The 17,126-nt window shown below is 37.0% G+C and overlaps 1 protein-coding gene across 1 annotated transcript; it reads left to right on the top strand.

Annotated features, from left to right (window-relative positions):
* The first annotated feature begins 12,540 nt into the window (after positions 1–12,540).
* LOC127075146 (probable inactive purple acid phosphatase 1) lies at positions 12,541–16,907 on the top strand. The gene is made up of 13 exons (XM_051016600.1): positions 12,541–12,734; positions 12,852–13,034; positions 13,299–13,390; positions 13,590–13,656; positions 13,752–13,874; positions 14,018–14,110; positions 14,283–14,412; positions 14,589–14,670; positions 15,200–15,332; positions 15,515–15,720; positions 15,809–15,934; positions 16,065–16,374; positions 16,463–16,907. The coding sequence occupies exons 2-13, from the start codon at positions 12,855–12,857 to the stop codon at positions 16,766–16,768; spliced, it is 1,848 nt and encodes a 615-aa protein (XP_050872557.1). The 5' UTR covers positions 12,541–12,734; positions 12,852–12,854; the 3' UTR covers positions 16,769–16,907.
* The last annotated feature ends 219 nt before the right edge of the window (positions 16,908–17,126 follow it).

The raw sequence follows: 17,126 nt of genomic DNA, 5'->3' as shown, positions 1-17,126 counted from the left end.
ATCAGGGCGACGTAGTTCCCCCGAAAGGGAAAGAAATTCTAACCAGATACAAAGGGGAGACACACTACTAGGGAGCTGGACTCGAGCCTAGTGTTATCATGCATCATTGCCCTATGTTGTGGTTTCTATCTACTTGCACAACAACAAGCTAATCCTAACCAGGAAGAACAAGCATGCAAGCATCAATCAAAATAAAACAAACATTTCACATAGCACACACTATATCCAGTCAAGTAAACAGCAAATCAAGCATTCACAAGTAGCACACACTATATGCACACAAAAGGGGCTCAAACAAGGGTAGACTGCCGAGGCAAGTCATCTGTACAAGGTAGTGTTCGCTCTTAACCCTGACATTGAGAGTCGGGGTGAAGCAGATGAAAGGTGAGTGAGGGGTGTGCCTCACAGCTCTTATCCCTGGCCAGGGAGAGCTTCAGACAAAGGAGCGTGGGTTCAAAAAGATGGAACTTTTCTACGCTCAAGACTCTGACACAACTGTACACAGTACAAGATCTTGGGTCAATGTCCCAATGCGTCAACACAAGTTGTGTGAGCAGAGGGACGACTCAACAGAATAGCGGGGAATAGATTGCATATCCCTTGGGTTCCGCCAATTGCCTTAATCAAGGACTTTACCTGTCTTGGCACAAATGTAAACAAACACAAACATCGCCTCTTAAGGAGGACTTCAGACAGCTGCCTGGCCAAGTAACAGGCCAGGTCTTCCAGACTACATGGAGAAAAGAAATTCTACCTCAATTGGTTTAAAAACCAAGCAACAGCAAGCAAGTTCTTAAAGAACTGTAAGCGACTAATGTACCTGAAATCAATCAAGTATCATCAGTATACCAGACAAACCAACAGTAAACAGCAAATGTTAATCTGTACAGTCAAACACAAGTTAATGCACACAAGTGCAAGCCATGAGCTCAAACTCAAGCATCAAACCCTACAACATAAAACAAGTTAGTTCACAATATCAAACAAACTCAATTTAATCAACTTGCATTTTCCTCCTTAAGGCTTTTGCATCTCAACCTGAAAATCCAAACCAAACATGAGAAACTAGACCACTAGGCCAAGCCTAGGGTCCAAAGGAGATGAAAAAATCAAAACAGCAAGTGAAAATTAACCAAAATCACATTCAAACAATTTAAAAGCAAATGCAATTGGTCCCATGCTCATATCATTCACCATTATCATTTCATGCACAAAATAGCATCAAACACACAATTTGCAACTTCAAAAGACCAAACAGAACTATCTCAATCAAATCCATACCAAAACAATTCAATTAATTCCACAAAAATTCAAGTCTAAACAGAACATATCCAATGAATAGCATATCAAATTTCAGCTCAATTGGACAAGAGGAAGTAGGTCAATGAAAATCAAGAAGTGCAGACAAGTTTAAACAAGCCAACACAAGGCATCCAAACAAACATCAACTTCCATAAATCATAAAACAGTGACAAAGCATGATAAATGAATGGGATCAAAACCACAATGACCTATAATGTGTCTACAATCCACATGTCAAATTTCACATCCATCCAGTTAACTATGAGAATTTCACAAGCAAAATACAATCATGTGTCACACAATGTCACAAAATGAGCCAACAGAAGAGAAAATCACAATCAATTAGGAAATGCAAGCAAAAATTCCAGAAAACATCTCACATGATCTCAACATACATATGTTCATTCATGCAAAATTTCAGCTCAATTCAACATCCCTAAGCATTTAAATAAAATCATGAAGTTCATCAAGCTTGGTGTGACACAAATTGTCACACCTCAATTCAAAAATTCATATCTCCTCAACCAAGTATCCAAAAATTACAAACTCTACATGAAAATCACCATCAAAGTGTCCAGAACAAGCACAAAAAATTTCATGAATTTCTTTGAAAGCATCATCATTTTATGAAAGATATGGCAAGACATGTACACATGTGACACTACCAAACAAACCCTAGGCATTTTAATTTTTTACACGTGCACAAAAATCACAAAAATCATGATTAAATTCTACACATCACAAGGAGCATCATGGAAAAAATCTCACTCAATTTGGATAAAGGATGAATTATCTATGAATTTTTCAAGATCAAGCATCAAAAATGAAATTGAATTGCAAAAGAAATAAAGAAATAAAACAAATTAATTCTGATAATGGCAAACTTGTAATATTAAACAACATGACCAAAACGGCGCCGTTTCAATTAGAAGCCATGGCGCGTTTCTATTGGCTCTGAGGCGCGCCAAACACTTTTTCAAACCAGGAAATGGAATTGGAAGATCAAAACGCGTATTCATCTTGTTCTTCATCAAGAACCAGTTCAGAATTTCCAGATTTTGGCCAAGAACATTTTCTCACCAAATGCAACAAGCTTATAGTCATTAGAACCGTCTTCCAACAAGGATTAAAGATATGTAAACGATTTCTCCTAATTCTTAACATAGCAACGGGATCGAGCGAAAGAAACTTCCTAGGTCAAAGTTCAAATCACAATATCTCTCTCTACACTCAACCAAATCGAAAACTACAAGCATCATGCTGTTCTACACTGAAAGATCTATAAGAAACACATAATAGTTGAAGCAATTGAGGAATTCGAAAATTCACCTTGAAGAAATGGCAGATGAGGATTCGCGAGCTTCAAGGTTCCAATCACCAAAACAGAAGCAGTTCCAAGCTGTAGAAATTGGTTGAAATGATTAACTCAGCTCCAGCATGCTCCAGATGCGAAAATTATCAAAACTCCATTGATGACCTTGCTTTGGACAGTTGCGATTCTTGATGCCTTGCCAAGATTTGGATCAAAACAGTTCTTCCTCAAGGTTTGTGGAAAGTGAATAAAAAAGAATCATACAAATTGATGCAGATTTGGTGAAGAAATGTTGAAAAATGTTGGATGAAGTTTTGGAGAATTGTGAAGTTTTGGAGGGAAATTCTGTTACAATTCTTGGAGAATGAAATTATGATCACCAATTTTGTTATGATTAACAATATATACCATCTCCTTAATCCATCTCTTAATCATAATTAACAAAATTGGATGAATTAGTGTTAATGTGATTTTAAGTGAGAGTCCAAAAATGACCTTTTCAAATTGGCAATGTAACAGTACCATGACAGTTCCAACAAGTCATATTTGCTATTTGGAGTGTGTTGGAAGTGGTTTCATGTGCATAGGCCTTGTATTTCTCAAATTCACATGTTCACACCAAAAATTCAAAAGAAGTCACTTAAAAAATGACTTTTTGCCTTGACCATTTTTGATGAATTTTGATTATGCATCATGAAAGTACATGTGAAATGGGGTTTTCTCAAAGAAAGATCACCCAAATTGGACATTCCATGTGAAAGTTATGCCACTTTGAATTTAGGCATTTTTGAAAAATGATTGGACCATAACTTGTCAACCATACATGAGAAATTCAAGTTCTTGGACTTTTTGGAAAGATGAGAGCAAGATCTACAACTTTCATGTTGAACAAAATTTCATTTGAAGCCTTTTTGGACATGTAATTTTGTGGTGAAAAACTTTCCATTTTTGGAAACTTCCATTACAAGTCACTTTCCATTTTTGGCAACTTTTCTCCTGATTTTATTTTCTTCATTCTTGATCTTTGAAATGTCAAATGAAACTTGTTTCAACATGAATGAAGTGTATCCAACTCTCTCCCACCTCCAAATCCATAAAATCAAGCACAGTTAACCATAGTTGACTTTTCTGATTGATAGATGAATTTGGCAATGCACTGATCAAGTTGAGCCCCAAACTCCTGATGAAATGGCTCAAGGATGATACCCTAGCTTCCATAAGCTCAATGCAATCATGAAATGATCCCCATATCCATTATAGACCCCATCTCCTTGCCATGCCCTGATTGGCCCAATGCACCTGATTCAACTGATTAGGGTTGACCAGTGGTCAAAACCCTAATCCCAAGGTGTCTGATCAATCTCTTGAATCTCTTAGATGATAACAAGACCATGATGATGATGATGTATCATTTCAACCAAGATAAAGACCAATCTCCTTGAGAATCAAAACCCTAATTTGAACCACCACATCCTCAGATAGTTAATGATCAGTCCATTCAATCAATGAAACCCTAGCTTGCACATTAGTCCCTTATCTTCTGACCAAGACTTATGAGGATGACTTGCACAATGTAACCACATGATATGCAATATGCAATGCCTAATGACCTACAAATGATATGCAATATGTTAAGCTAGTCCCAGGAGAGGAGGGCAAATTTTGAGGTGTTACATACAGGCTTCTGTCCAATTTTGGTGAGCCTCGATTCTATGATGATGGATCGAGTGTGAGTATCTAATTCTTATTATGAGGGATTAGTGAAGCGTTATCTATGTTGATGGTAACGAGTTTTGGTGAGCCTCGATCCCATTGTGATGGATCGGGTGCGAGTAGCTAATTCCTATTATGGGGGATTAGTGAAGCGTTACATATGGTGATGATAGTGACTTTGGTGTGCTCTGGTTCTAAGATGGAATCAATCATATGGTGGGGATCAAGGAGTGAGATGAACCCGAGTGTTCATATTTGGTACCATGTGCATGTCGAGTTGGTATTGAGTACATTGCATAAGTGTTGCATTTGTATTGGTTGTTGTTGATGTGTTATGGGATGAGATGTTGTTGCATATGATGTTAATGATAACTGAGATATGGTTTTATATGATGTTGGTGATAATTGAGATGTTGTAGTATATGATGTTGATTATGATTTGGATGTAAGAATGTGATATATTATTATGCATGATTGTGTAGATGTTGTACTCTATTCTATATCGTTATTATTGAAATGAATTCGAACCCCTTCTGTTTGAATGTTACCTTTACATGGGCATCATGCAGATAATCAAGAGTAGTATTGTTGAAGTAAGTGGAAGGTATCTCTTGGATTACTTCTTTATTTTATCGCTTTTACTAGTGGTACCTTGCTCTGATCATGTAACATCGGGTTGGGTTAAATGCTTATTTTATTCCTTATGTATGATTATGTTTAAGTCATAAGACTAGTTTTGTTGTTGAGAATTCTTAAGATGTTGAGTTGATTGATCATAACTCTCTTATTTTGTTATTACAATTGAAGTTGAGACTAGATGTTATTACTTGCTTTATCTTCTATAATTGTGATGATAATTCTGCCGCTATGATACTTTAAAATGGAAGTGAGCATGCGGTGACAAGTTATGAATATCTTATTATGTGAATATATAATACCGATCAGATGAGATGGATGTCATGTAAACATCCCAGGTACGATTCAAATAAGTGGGATATTGTGTAAATATCCTTATTACAAATGTGTGTATTGAAATTTACTGTTGAAACCCGTATTACGGAGCAGGTCATGTGTGTCATGAAGGTGTGACACCCTACGTGGTTTTATATATTTAATTTACGCGATAAATTATGTATGGGGTTTAGGGTGTTACACTAGAGGCACGGGCTAGGGCTTGACTCCCTTACTTAGGGTGCTCAAGTATTTTTTATTTCTCACTGCCCTTGATAGGATCGTTGTTCTTCTGCCTTTAGATCCTCTTCAACTTTTAATTTGGATTGTTGGTTCACGATCGACTTTCCTATAAAAGGCAGAGTTTTGCTTCAAGCATCCCTTTTTGCTTTACATGTTATTTAATGTTTCCTTTTTATTCATGATTTTCTTATTTAGTTTTCTTGTTTCGGTGTTTTGAACTTTCTCCCATTCAAAGGTACGTCACTGTCTTTCCCTATTTTTTATTATGGTTAACCCAGGGGTGCGCCAGTGAATGATGCTCTCAAGCTTACTAGCGATGAGTCTTCGCCATCTGCGTGAGTGGATAATCCTGAATTTGTAGAACTTCTCAATGGACGAACTTCCTCACCCTTGTCCCGGATACGACTCACGATAATTCTAGGTCGGGATTCAGTTCTTCTAGCCATTATGGTGATTCGCTAACGAGTGATATTACTATTTGGGTTGCTTCTCTAGCTCGCTCTGAGTACAACTTGGGTCTTGTCTAGTCCGTGTTAAGGATGCGAGAGATGAGTTACTTCATTCAGTCTCTTGAGACTAATACTTATCATTAGGAGTCTATAATGGTAACCAAACAGGTTTATTTTGGGATACAAACGCGAAATTTATTTAACTTGAAGAGTTGATGACGGCGACAGATGTAGGTGATTACTCTTTGATTGGTCCTATGTACCTAGGGATGACTTCTCCTTATACTCAAGAAACTGTTTTGATGGAAGCTACCTTCGAAGTAGGTTCATCTTTGGATTGGTCCATCTCTGTCATTCCTACTTGTAAGAGGATATGCAATAAGTTCGACGACTGCTTTATCCCTTTCTATAAGTGTATCTTCTTGAAGTTACGTGTTCGACTTCCTTTGACTAACTTTAAGAATGATGTATTGGACCCTTTTTCGCATTGTTCCATCTTAACTTCATTCAGTTGTTTGGGATTTATTAAGGTGTTCCAGTACTAGTATGAATATCAATTACACATGGAGTCATCCTCAAAGAACCTCTTATTCCATCTTTTTTCTCTCAATCCCCATTTGAGGAAGGGATCCGGTTATGGCTGAGTCCCCCTTTGTCATGATGACCACAAGATCTTCCATGTATATAGAGAGAGTTAGAAGAGCTTCAAGGCAGACTATTTCTTGGCTACCCTCATCTCTCCCGTTACTCATGCAAAATATTATGTTGTTCCTTCACATTACTTTGATTCAACTAAGTGTATCGACCGAGTAAGACGGTTCTGGTTTATGGACCACTTTGCAAAGGCGGATAGCTCGTACTACGTCATATATGAATCTCTTATTGATGTTGAGAAGGCTATGAAGGCAACCTTACTTTCATTTCCTACTAATGAAATTTGTTGTATAGCTTAAGGCACCATTGCAGTAGTTCCCCCCCCCCCCCCCCTTTTTCTAATCTTAGAGATGATCAATTGGGAGTCCGATCGAAGTTTGATATATGTTACCCCCATCTCTTCAATTAAGGTCATTCCTGCATTTACCACTTTGTATTCGGCTTGATTGTTGGTTGTCGAGAACTCAAATCCTAGAGAAACCTCCCTTAGACAAGACTTTTAAGTTGAGTCCCTCAGACGACACTTTTTACGTTGAGTCCCTTAGGAGACACTTTTATGTTAAGTCCCTATGGAAAGAACTTTATGTTGAGTCTCTCTATCGAGACTTTTAAGTTGAGTTTCTCATGTGAAGATTTTATGCTAAGTCCCTCGGAAGATACTTTTAAGTTGAGTCTCTCATGTGATGCTTTTAAGTTGAGTCCATCAAGATAGACTTTTAAGGTGAGTCCCGCATACGAGACTTTTAATTCGAGTCTTGCAGACGAGACTTTTAAGTTGATTATCATATATGTAATGTTCTTTGGACATTGATGATATTTCTATAAGAGTATAGCATTTACATTGTCGCTAAGGGTGGCAAGGATATTCCAATGGAATTCCAATATTATATTGCTTTTAAGGGCGTAAAGGATCTTCTAGTGGAAGTCCAAAATTTATATTGCCTATGAGGGTGATAGTGATCTTCTAATAGAAGTCTAACATTTATATTGCCTCTAAGGGTGACAAAGAGTATCCAGTGGAACTACAACATTTATATGAACTTGAAAATGGGTATACTTTATGTGAATATGATAATAATCAGCTTTCGAGAGACTCTAAACATTGGTTGGCTAAGTGCATTTTGACTTATTAAAAATAAATAACAGAAAAACGATTAACTGTAATAATATCTCAAATTAAACAAGTTCAACGTTCTTGGGATGAGTCGTTCATTCATCTCCTCGAGCTTGTAGACTCCATGAGGTGGTTTCTGACATATGCAATATGTGTTCTCTAAATTAGGCTGTAGTTTTCCTTATTGATTATGATAGACCATTTGCCTGAACATCGGGACACCCTTTTGCATCTCTTTTGGATATGCCATTTAGTTGTATCTTCTAGCTGCTCTCTATTTGAAGGAGAATTCCCTGGTGTGGGCGACATCTTGGTCTCATTGATTAGGTTATTTGCACATCTAAATCCCACCTCATTTTCTTTTCATTAACTAAGAATACCTCAATGTGGGCGTGTCAATTTTGACGTGTAGCATGGCGTAAGCGTCGTAAACCATTGTAAATGGAGTCTCTTTAGTGGTTAAATGTGGGGTGGGGGTGATATGACCATAACACTTCATGAAGCTGTTTAGCCCATAGCTCTTTGGCTTCATCAAGTTTTTCTTTATCCCGCCTAATATTAATTTATTCGTTGATTCAACTTGCATGTTCGCTTGTGGATGGACAACATAAATAAACTATTTCAAAACACCTAGGTCGTAAGTGAAATTGACCACAATGGAACTGATGAACTGAGTACCATTATCAGAAATGATAACCCCTAACAAACTAAACCCGGACACAGTTCGTTGCCAATAAAAGCAGCTAACTCTTTCTATTGTGATCTTGGAGACAACCTCAATCTTTATCCATTTTGTGAAATAATCTACTCCAACGATCAAGAACTTTCATTGGTCAGGTGCCAACGTAAAAGGGCACAAGATGTCTATGCCCTATTGGTATGGTCGAGGTGATGTGACGGGATGAAGGATTTCAGATGGTGCATAGTGTAAATTGGCATAATGTTGGCATTTGTCACACTTTCTAATGAATGTTGCATTATCTTTCATAAGAGCGGACCAATAGTAGACCATCTTGAGTAATTTGTGGGTTGATGCTCATCCGCCAATGTGGCTACCGCATCCTCCCCGACAGATCTCATTAAGGACAAATGCAATTTCATACCCCTATGCATCTTAGCATGAGGGTAACTATTCCCATCTTATAAAGCCTTCTAGAGATCATCATATAATTTGATGCATGCTTTCGAATCTTTTTTGCTTCCATCTTATCTGGCGGGAACTCGTCTGACTACATGTAGTGTATTATAGGTGTCATCTAGCTTGTGTTATGGGCAACTTCAAGAGTATTAGTTTCTTATGCCTCGATGCTAAGGATGACGAAGGTCTCTTGAATTACATTGTGATTATGTCATGCTCTTTTTGTGTTGGCGAGCTTTGAGAGGAGGTCAACCCTGAAGTTATGTTCATTGGGCACTAAAAAGTTTTAAACTCGTACCTTTTTTTAATATATTTGATAAGTTATGGCTCCTTTATTTGATATTCTTCGGCGCCCTGATTTGCCATCAATTATGAGTCTCTTATGGCATTCAACCTTGAGGCTCTCATCTTAAGGGTGAGGATCATGAAGAAAACTTCATACTTTGTTTGGTTGTTACTAACCTTGAATTCAAACTTCAAAGATTGTTTAATCAGAAGGCCATCTGGTCCTTCTATCACTATCCCAACATCGTTGCTCTTATGGTTAGGGGTGCCATCTACAAATAGTATCCATGTGGGGGTAGTCTCCTCACTAATGGGCGAGTTGAACTCTACCATAAAATCAGATAACACATGTGATTTGATACCTCCCCTGGGTATGTTTTACATATCATATTCAAATAACTCAACAACCTAGAATATTATCCTTCTCATGAGATATGGTTTCTTTAAAAAACTTGTCGAATAGGGTAATTGGTTTTTAACATCACCAAATGTCCTTGAAAGTAGGGCCTGAGTTTTCTCGCAATTATCACTACTGCCAAGGCGAGCCTCTTGATCTTTTAGTATCTCCCTTTAACGCCTTTAAACACTCTACTTACGAAATAAGCAGGTTTCTCAAATTTGTCTTTATCATGTACGAGTACAAAGCTCATCGCCTAGTCAGTAACAAATATATACAAAAAGAAGGGTGAGTTATTCATTATCGTGTTAATATGGGCGGTGATGCGAGAAAGACCTTTAATTTGGAAAATGTTTCCTCACATTTGCTTGTCCATTCAAACTTTTCCTTCTTCTTCAAATTAGCAAAGAAATTGAACCCTCTGTCACTTGCACATGAAATAAAATAGGCTAGGGTACCCAAACGTACAATTAGTTGTTGAACTTCTTTAATACTGGATGGACATCTCGTTTTCCTCTATCCCACTTTTGGTCAGCATGAACCCTAGGGATTTTCCTGCCTACACGCCAAAAGAGCATGTGGCTAGGTTTAAACGCATGTTGTACTTTTCGACAGATTCTATGATATCATCCAGATATGCAACATGGCTTTTCCTTTCAGATGTCTTCATGCTCATATCATCTAGGTAAACTTTCAGGTTCCTCCTTATTTACTTTGAGAACATAACATGCATAAGCCTTTGGTAGGTGACACCTACACTCTTTAGCCCAAAAGGCATGACGTTGTAGTAGTATTGTGATTATTGGACATGGGCACTATTTTAGACATGTTCATGTGATCCATCTTAATCTAGTTGTAGCTGCAATAATCATCCATAAAACCCAAGGTTTTGTAACTTGAGGACCCTTCAAATAGACGATCTATATTAGGTAGCGGATATGGAACTTTAGGGCATGTGACATTTAGGTCAATGAAGTTGACACACGTGCGTAATTTGTTTAACGCCTTCTGAACCAGGACTACATTAACCAACTAGGATGGGTGCTTGATTTTAGTGATAAAACCAGTGCTTATGAGCTTTTAAACCTCTTTATCAACGACAATTCTCTTCTCATCGCCCACTTTGCGCTTTTTCAGAGAGACTGGATTGATCATGGAATCGATGGTGAGATAATGAAAAAACACTATGGTATATATCTCTGGCATGTTAGAGGGTACCTAGGTAAACAAATCTATGTTTCTCCTTAATAGGATGATCAACTCTTTCTCTCTAGCATTAGATAGGGAACTGTCTGGTTTAGTGACTTAGTGGCCTAAAGTCTCAATATGCACTTCTTTCAAATCCACTATGAAAGCGAGCCTTTAGTTTTCCGCCTCCAATCTAGGATTCACTGAACCACCACAACTCTCCCGCTAGGTAGCTAATATTTCATACGCATATTGCTAGTGGACAAGATTACCCTTAATAGGTTAAGAGTGGACCGCCCAAGACGACATCGTAACTGGATGAGGTGTCCACTATAAGATATTTCACCTTGACAGGTGTTGCATTGACCTTTGACGTGAACATCGTCTTAAGAGTTATGTGGCTCTTCACTTATATTTGTTCGCCTGAAATACCAACCAAAGAGCCTTGGAAGGTTCAGATATCACATGGGGTGAGTTAGAGTCCCTTTAAAACGCTCTAAAACAAGATTCCTACTAAGCTCACAGGGTCGATGAGCACTAGCTTTACATCCCAATTTGAATATTAAACCGTTATCACTATGGGATAATTATTGTGAAAGAGGGAACTAATGGTGTCCTTGTTGGAGAAGGTGATTTTGAATTATGAGTTATTCACTCACATTATTTTAGGAAATGCATGCATAATGCCCGTCGTCATAATTTATCTAGCGCACTTTCGATGGTAAGAATTGGATTCTCCGCCACCGACAAAGTCTCCTGCGATGGTGTTTGCATCAATATTGGAACTTTTTTTTCTTCGTCATTCTGGAGAATATGACGATAGTGGATGGAGAACGATAATGAGTGTAGCCTAGGTCAATTTTATCGGGACCCCACGTTGGGCACCAATTACATTTGTTAAAAAGTACAATGAGTGATAACCCCTAGTTGTATAAGGCTGTTAGGGGATTTTAGGATTTTTGCGGTGTTAAAGCAAGCTCACATAGGATTGGTGAGAAGCTCTGCCTATTGGTGTTTGATGAGTGAATTGAATGTTCTCGCTCAACTCAAGAGTTAAGTTATGTATAGGAATCCTTTAGGTCTAGATTTTAAGACCCAGGAAAATGGATACAATACTCTCTCTCTCTCTCTCTCTCTCTCACACACACACACACACACACAAATACGAGAAGTGGAGTCGTTACTCCCTTATGGTCCTGGATATGATATGGAGAACGTGACTTACTTTTTTCACTACCTCTGATACTGTTACAAGAGATAAAAACATGTCATTCTCCACGTTTTTATAAGGGGGTCGAATGTTCCAAACGATGGATACACACTATGATAAATGGGTACACGAATCAATAAATGGACGACTAATAACCCTGCTCAGGGGCAACGAATAATATCACCCTTGGTGCATCTTGCATTGCCTCCTATAAATTTTCTACAAATATACTGGTACAAAGTAATTGATGAAAAAATTCTAACTCTAAGAATACCTTGGATGCATGTTGCTCAGAATCTACACGGAGATACTAGTTAGATCCTTAATTTTTTTTTAACCAATAGATTCACATTTGCTTAAATTTTTATGATAGCTTATAATTAAAAGAATAATAAAATATTGTTGATCGGTAGAATCAAATATTCTTATATCCACATTAGTCGTATAAGAATGAAATTGTTGGTTTATTTAGAAAAAAATTCAATTATTCGTATTTCTAGTCTCGTTATATTTGGCAACCCATAACTACTTATTTATCTCAACGTGATCCAATTTGAGAATGCGAAATAGGAAATTACAGCAAGAGAAAGAGAGATCCCGCGGATATTCTTTCTTGTTTCCAATAAAACGAAGCCTTTGTAAATTTCAACACCCCTCCGTTTCGCGAATGAAGATATTGTATTGTATAGTCATAATTAACTAATTAACCTTTCAGTCCCTTTTCATATAAAACCACTAAGCTTTCACTACTCCCTGCACGTTTCCTTCTTTTCTAAAGGTGACATGTGCTTTTCTTCTACTTATGATTCTAAGCCACTCAACTTTACTCTTATTTTATTTCAAATTGTTGATTATCACTGCATTGAATTGAACTCTTGGATGCATTTCATTTCAGGTGATGGCTGATATGAGGAAGAAATTACGAATGCTGTTTTTTTCTTTCGTAATTCTTTCAATCTTTAAGCAAGCGGTGTCTGATTTGCATCAACCACTCTCAAAAGTTGCGATTCATAATACAGTTTTTGCTCTTGATCTTGATTCTTTTATCAAAGCTACTCCTAATCTACTTGGTTTGAAGGTAACCTAACATAACCAAACAACTTTTCATTTTTGCCTTTAGAATTGATTCTAACTTGAAGTTAACATTCCTAGCTTTTGCCTCAAAACATTAGTTTTACACTCAAATTTATTGTTTAACTAACTTTCACTGGAACTTATTCAAACATAAGTCATTTATGTTAAATCACATCAATTCAATCAAAATCACTTTTTGCCAGGCTAGAATCAAACACATGCTAAGTTTGGTATCAGAAACTGATGAGTTTCACAATTTAATGTTTAGGGGCAAAATACAGAATGGGTTACGCTGAAATATAGTAATCCAAATCCAGCAATAGATGACTGGATTGGAGTCTTCTCTCCTGCAAACTTCAGGTAGCAATCAATCACAGTGGCAGATTTTGGCGCAATCACAGTGGTAGGTTTTGGAGCCTCACCAAAATTAGAGTGCCGCTGCGATTTCGTCAAACTCAGTGTCAATCTAAACATACACTTTTTCATGTTATATAATCATAACTTACACATCATGAGTCTGGTTTAATTAACCGGGATTTGAATGTTTTAAAATTTCCAGTGCTTCTACTTGCCCGGCAGAAAACAGACATGTCAACCCTCCATTCTTGTGTTCTGCACCTATCAAGGTTCGTGTGCCACATTATCCTTGTAGCTTCAGAAGAATTGAAAAATTTAAATGTTTGATATTATTAACTTGTACCTTTTTTGTTTCGGATTTCAGTTTCAGTATGCCAATTTCTCCAGTCTCAGTTACAAGAACACGGGGAAAGGTTCCTTGAAACTTCAGTTGATTAATCAGCGATCTGATTTCTCATTTGGTCTCTTCACTGGTGGATTAGCAAACGTATTCTCACTTTAACTCTACCCTGTAATTTCATTCTTTATTAAATTAATTGTGCGTATTAACTTTGAGTCCAGTGTTACGGATTTTTTTTCTTCTGAATTTTACCTTTCAATTTCTTAATTTTTCTTGAATTATTTTGACAGCCAAAGCTCGTTGCAGTGTCAAATAAAGTATCCTTCGTCAATCCAAATGCTCCGGTATATCCTAGATTAGCACAAGGGAAAACATGGGATGAAGTAAGTTTAATATCCCCTTATATTCTTGATATTGAGTCTGCATTTTCTTTTTCCAGTTCCGTTGAAATCTTTCATTTGAATGGAATCTGTCAGTAAATGCACTTATAAATGTATGTGCGTGCTTTTGCAAGTGTGAATAAAGAATATCTTTTTTTATTCCAATCTGTAACAGATTACTGTAACATGGACAAGCGGATATGGGATCAGCGATGCTGAGCCTTTTGTTGAATGGGGCAGAAAAGAAGGGAAACTTGTGCAATCTCCTGCTGGGACACTGACTTTTGATCGCAACACCATGTGTGGTATGCAACTCTTTTGTTATTTTATTGTGGCAACTTTTTTACATGTGTTTGAGTCTTGACAATATTGACATTTGTAAAATATGTAATTCTTAATTTCATTCACAGTGAGGAGAGACTGAAATTTTCAACATAATGAATCTTATTCATCTGTTAAATACATGTATATATATATATAGGTGCACCAGCAAGAACTGTTGGGTGGCGCGACCCAGGATACATACACACTAGTTTCTTGAAGGAGTTGTGGCCTAACAAAGAGTATGTTGTATTTTATATGTTTACCATGATATTACTTGCATTCAAACTATAGCTGATTTGAATTATTCCCTTTTATTAAATCAAACCCAAGTTAATTGAATACTCCCTCTGATTCACTGAATAACTGTTGTATCTGATCTCTTGACCATATACATTGGTTATACAATGAAACTAAAAAAAAGAATTTTGCTTATAAAAGTGACTGGAGGAAGTATTTATTTTTACAACATTAACTTAAACTAGCATAAACATATAAAGCAACTCGATTACAATTTGATTACCATGAAGAGAGATTTGGTTGCATGTCTCCACTCATCTTAACTAATACAATTAAAAGGATACTCAACACTTTTATTAATATTGGATTTAGCAAACTCAAATTTCAACATTATATGACCCAACAGACATTTTTGAAAACAAAGATGAAAACAATGTGACTTAAAATGACTAAATAAAGGTGAATAAGAAACATGTTGAGATTTTCTTTGCAGCACCCCTCAGCTTGCAATTTTGTTTTCCGTACTTGCAGGTACACATACAAGCTGGGGCATAGATTAGTTAACGGCACAACAGTTTGGAGTCAAGAATATCAGTTTAAATCATCTCCTTATCCTGGTCAAAATTCAGTACAACGCGTGGTCATATTCGGTGATATGGGAAAGGTAATATTCTTTATTTCTTTTTTCTCATGACAATCTAATTCTAACCATGTCCGTAACTCTGAAGATACGATTATAATCTTAAACAAACGAGCACTTAAATCTGCTTCATATGAAAATATCTTCAAACAATCACTTTTATTAATCTGGCATCTTAACTTTTCATTTTGTTTTGGGATGAGCAGGCAGAAGCTGATGGCTCCAATGAGTATAACAATTTCCAGCCGGGTTCACTCAATACTACGAATCAGATTATTCAAGACTTGAAGGACATAGATGTAGTCTTCCACATTGGTGATTTATGCTATGCTAATGGATACCTTTCACAATGGGACCAATTTACAGCACAGATTGAGCCAATTGCATCAAAAGTTCCTTATATGACTGCAAGGTTTGTCGTGTTACACATTCTGTTGATTTTTGTATGTATACCGTTTCACTTCGTTATCTGATTTTTTTGCTATATATTGTGCTTTTAGTGGCAATCACGAACGTGACTGGCCAGGAAGTGGATCATTTTATGGGACCTTGGATTCAGGTGGTGAATGTGGTGTGCTTGCTCAAACCATGTTTTATGTTCCTGCCGAGAATCGGGAAAAATTCTGGTACAATATGTCTATAATTTTAACCTTTTTGATTGAAAATGCACTATCATTTTAATATCATCTTGAGCATACAAACTTTAGCGATTATGATTCCAGGAAAATAACTTGCAAAATCACGTTACTTTTCCAGGTACTCTGTTGACTATGGCATGTTTAGATTCTGCATAGCTCACACGGAACTTGATTGGAGAAAAGGAACAGAGCAGTACGAGTTCATCGAAAAGTGCCTAGCATCCGTTGACAGACAGAAACAGCCATGGTTGATATTCCTTGCACATAGGGTACTTGGTTATTCTACTGCGGATTTCTATGTTGCAGAAGGCTCGTTTGAAGAACCAATGGGAAGGGAGGACCTTCAAAGTCTATGGCAAAAGTATAAGGTCGACATAGCCATGTATGGACATGTCCATAACTATGAAAGAACATGCCCAATCTATCAGGTATTTCTCTTAACTTGTCTTTGCTTTATTGTTTGATTTTCTCATTTGACGTGTATAACTTAACTGTCATTATTTCTTCCTCCTTCAGAATATATGCACAGATAAAGAGAAGCACAATTACAAGGGCTCCTTGAATGGGACAATACATGTAGTGGTTGGGGGAGGAGGTGCAGCCTTAGCTGACTTTGCCCCCATAGACACCAAATGGAGTATCTTTAAAGACCATGACTTTGGATTTGTGAAACTCACAGCATTTGACCATTCAAATTTGTTGTTAGAGTACAAGAAGAGTAGTGATGGACAAGTTTATGACTCTTTTAAGATATCAAGGGATTATAGGGACATCTTGGCTTGCACGGTTGATAGTTGCCAAAGTACAACATTAGCATCTTGATCAAAATGCAAAAAACAATGCTGATTTTGTTTCCTTTTTTTATTTGGTTGAATAAAATGCTTCTTATGATCACACTATGACATGAACAGTAAATATTGTAAGTACAACGAGAGAATATTATAGGATTGTTTATACTCTATCTCTATGCAATTGTTTAGTCTAAATTGACTGTTATGAAATTGAAAAATACGCTCTTGGTGCAAATTAAATGAGCTCTAGCGCTGATGGGATGTGCTTTCAGCGCACAACATCCAATATTCGTGTTGTATCGAGTTTTTCGTCGTTTCGTATGTAGAACAACAACAACAAAGCCTTTTTTCACAAAATTGAGTCGACTACATGGATCAACTTTTGTTAT

Source organism: Lathyrus oleraceus, chromosome 4 (assembly GCF_024323335.1).
Source record: "Lathyrus oleraceus cultivar Zhongwan6 chromosome 4, CAAS_Psat_ZW6_1.0, whole genome shotgun sequence".
In the NCBI taxonomy this organism is placed as follows: Eukaryota; Viridiplantae; Streptophyta; class Magnoliopsida; order Fabales; family Fabaceae; genus Lathyrus; species Lathyrus oleraceus.
This window is presented reverse-complemented; position numbering and strand designations above follow the sequence as displayed.

Coding starts and splice junctions, on each gene's coding strand:
- LOC127075146 (XM_051016600.1), top strand. CDS start 12,855: ATGGCTGATATGAGGAAGAAATTACGAATGCTGTTTTTTTCTTTCGTA. Junction 15,333..15,514: donor TATTCGGTGATATGGGAAAG/GTAATATTCTTT, acceptor TGGGATGAGCAG/GCAGAAGCTGATGGCTCCAA. Junction 15,935..16,064: donor GAGAATCGGGAAAAATTCTG/GTACAATATGTC, acceptor TTACTTTTCCAG/GTACTCTGTTGACTATGGCA.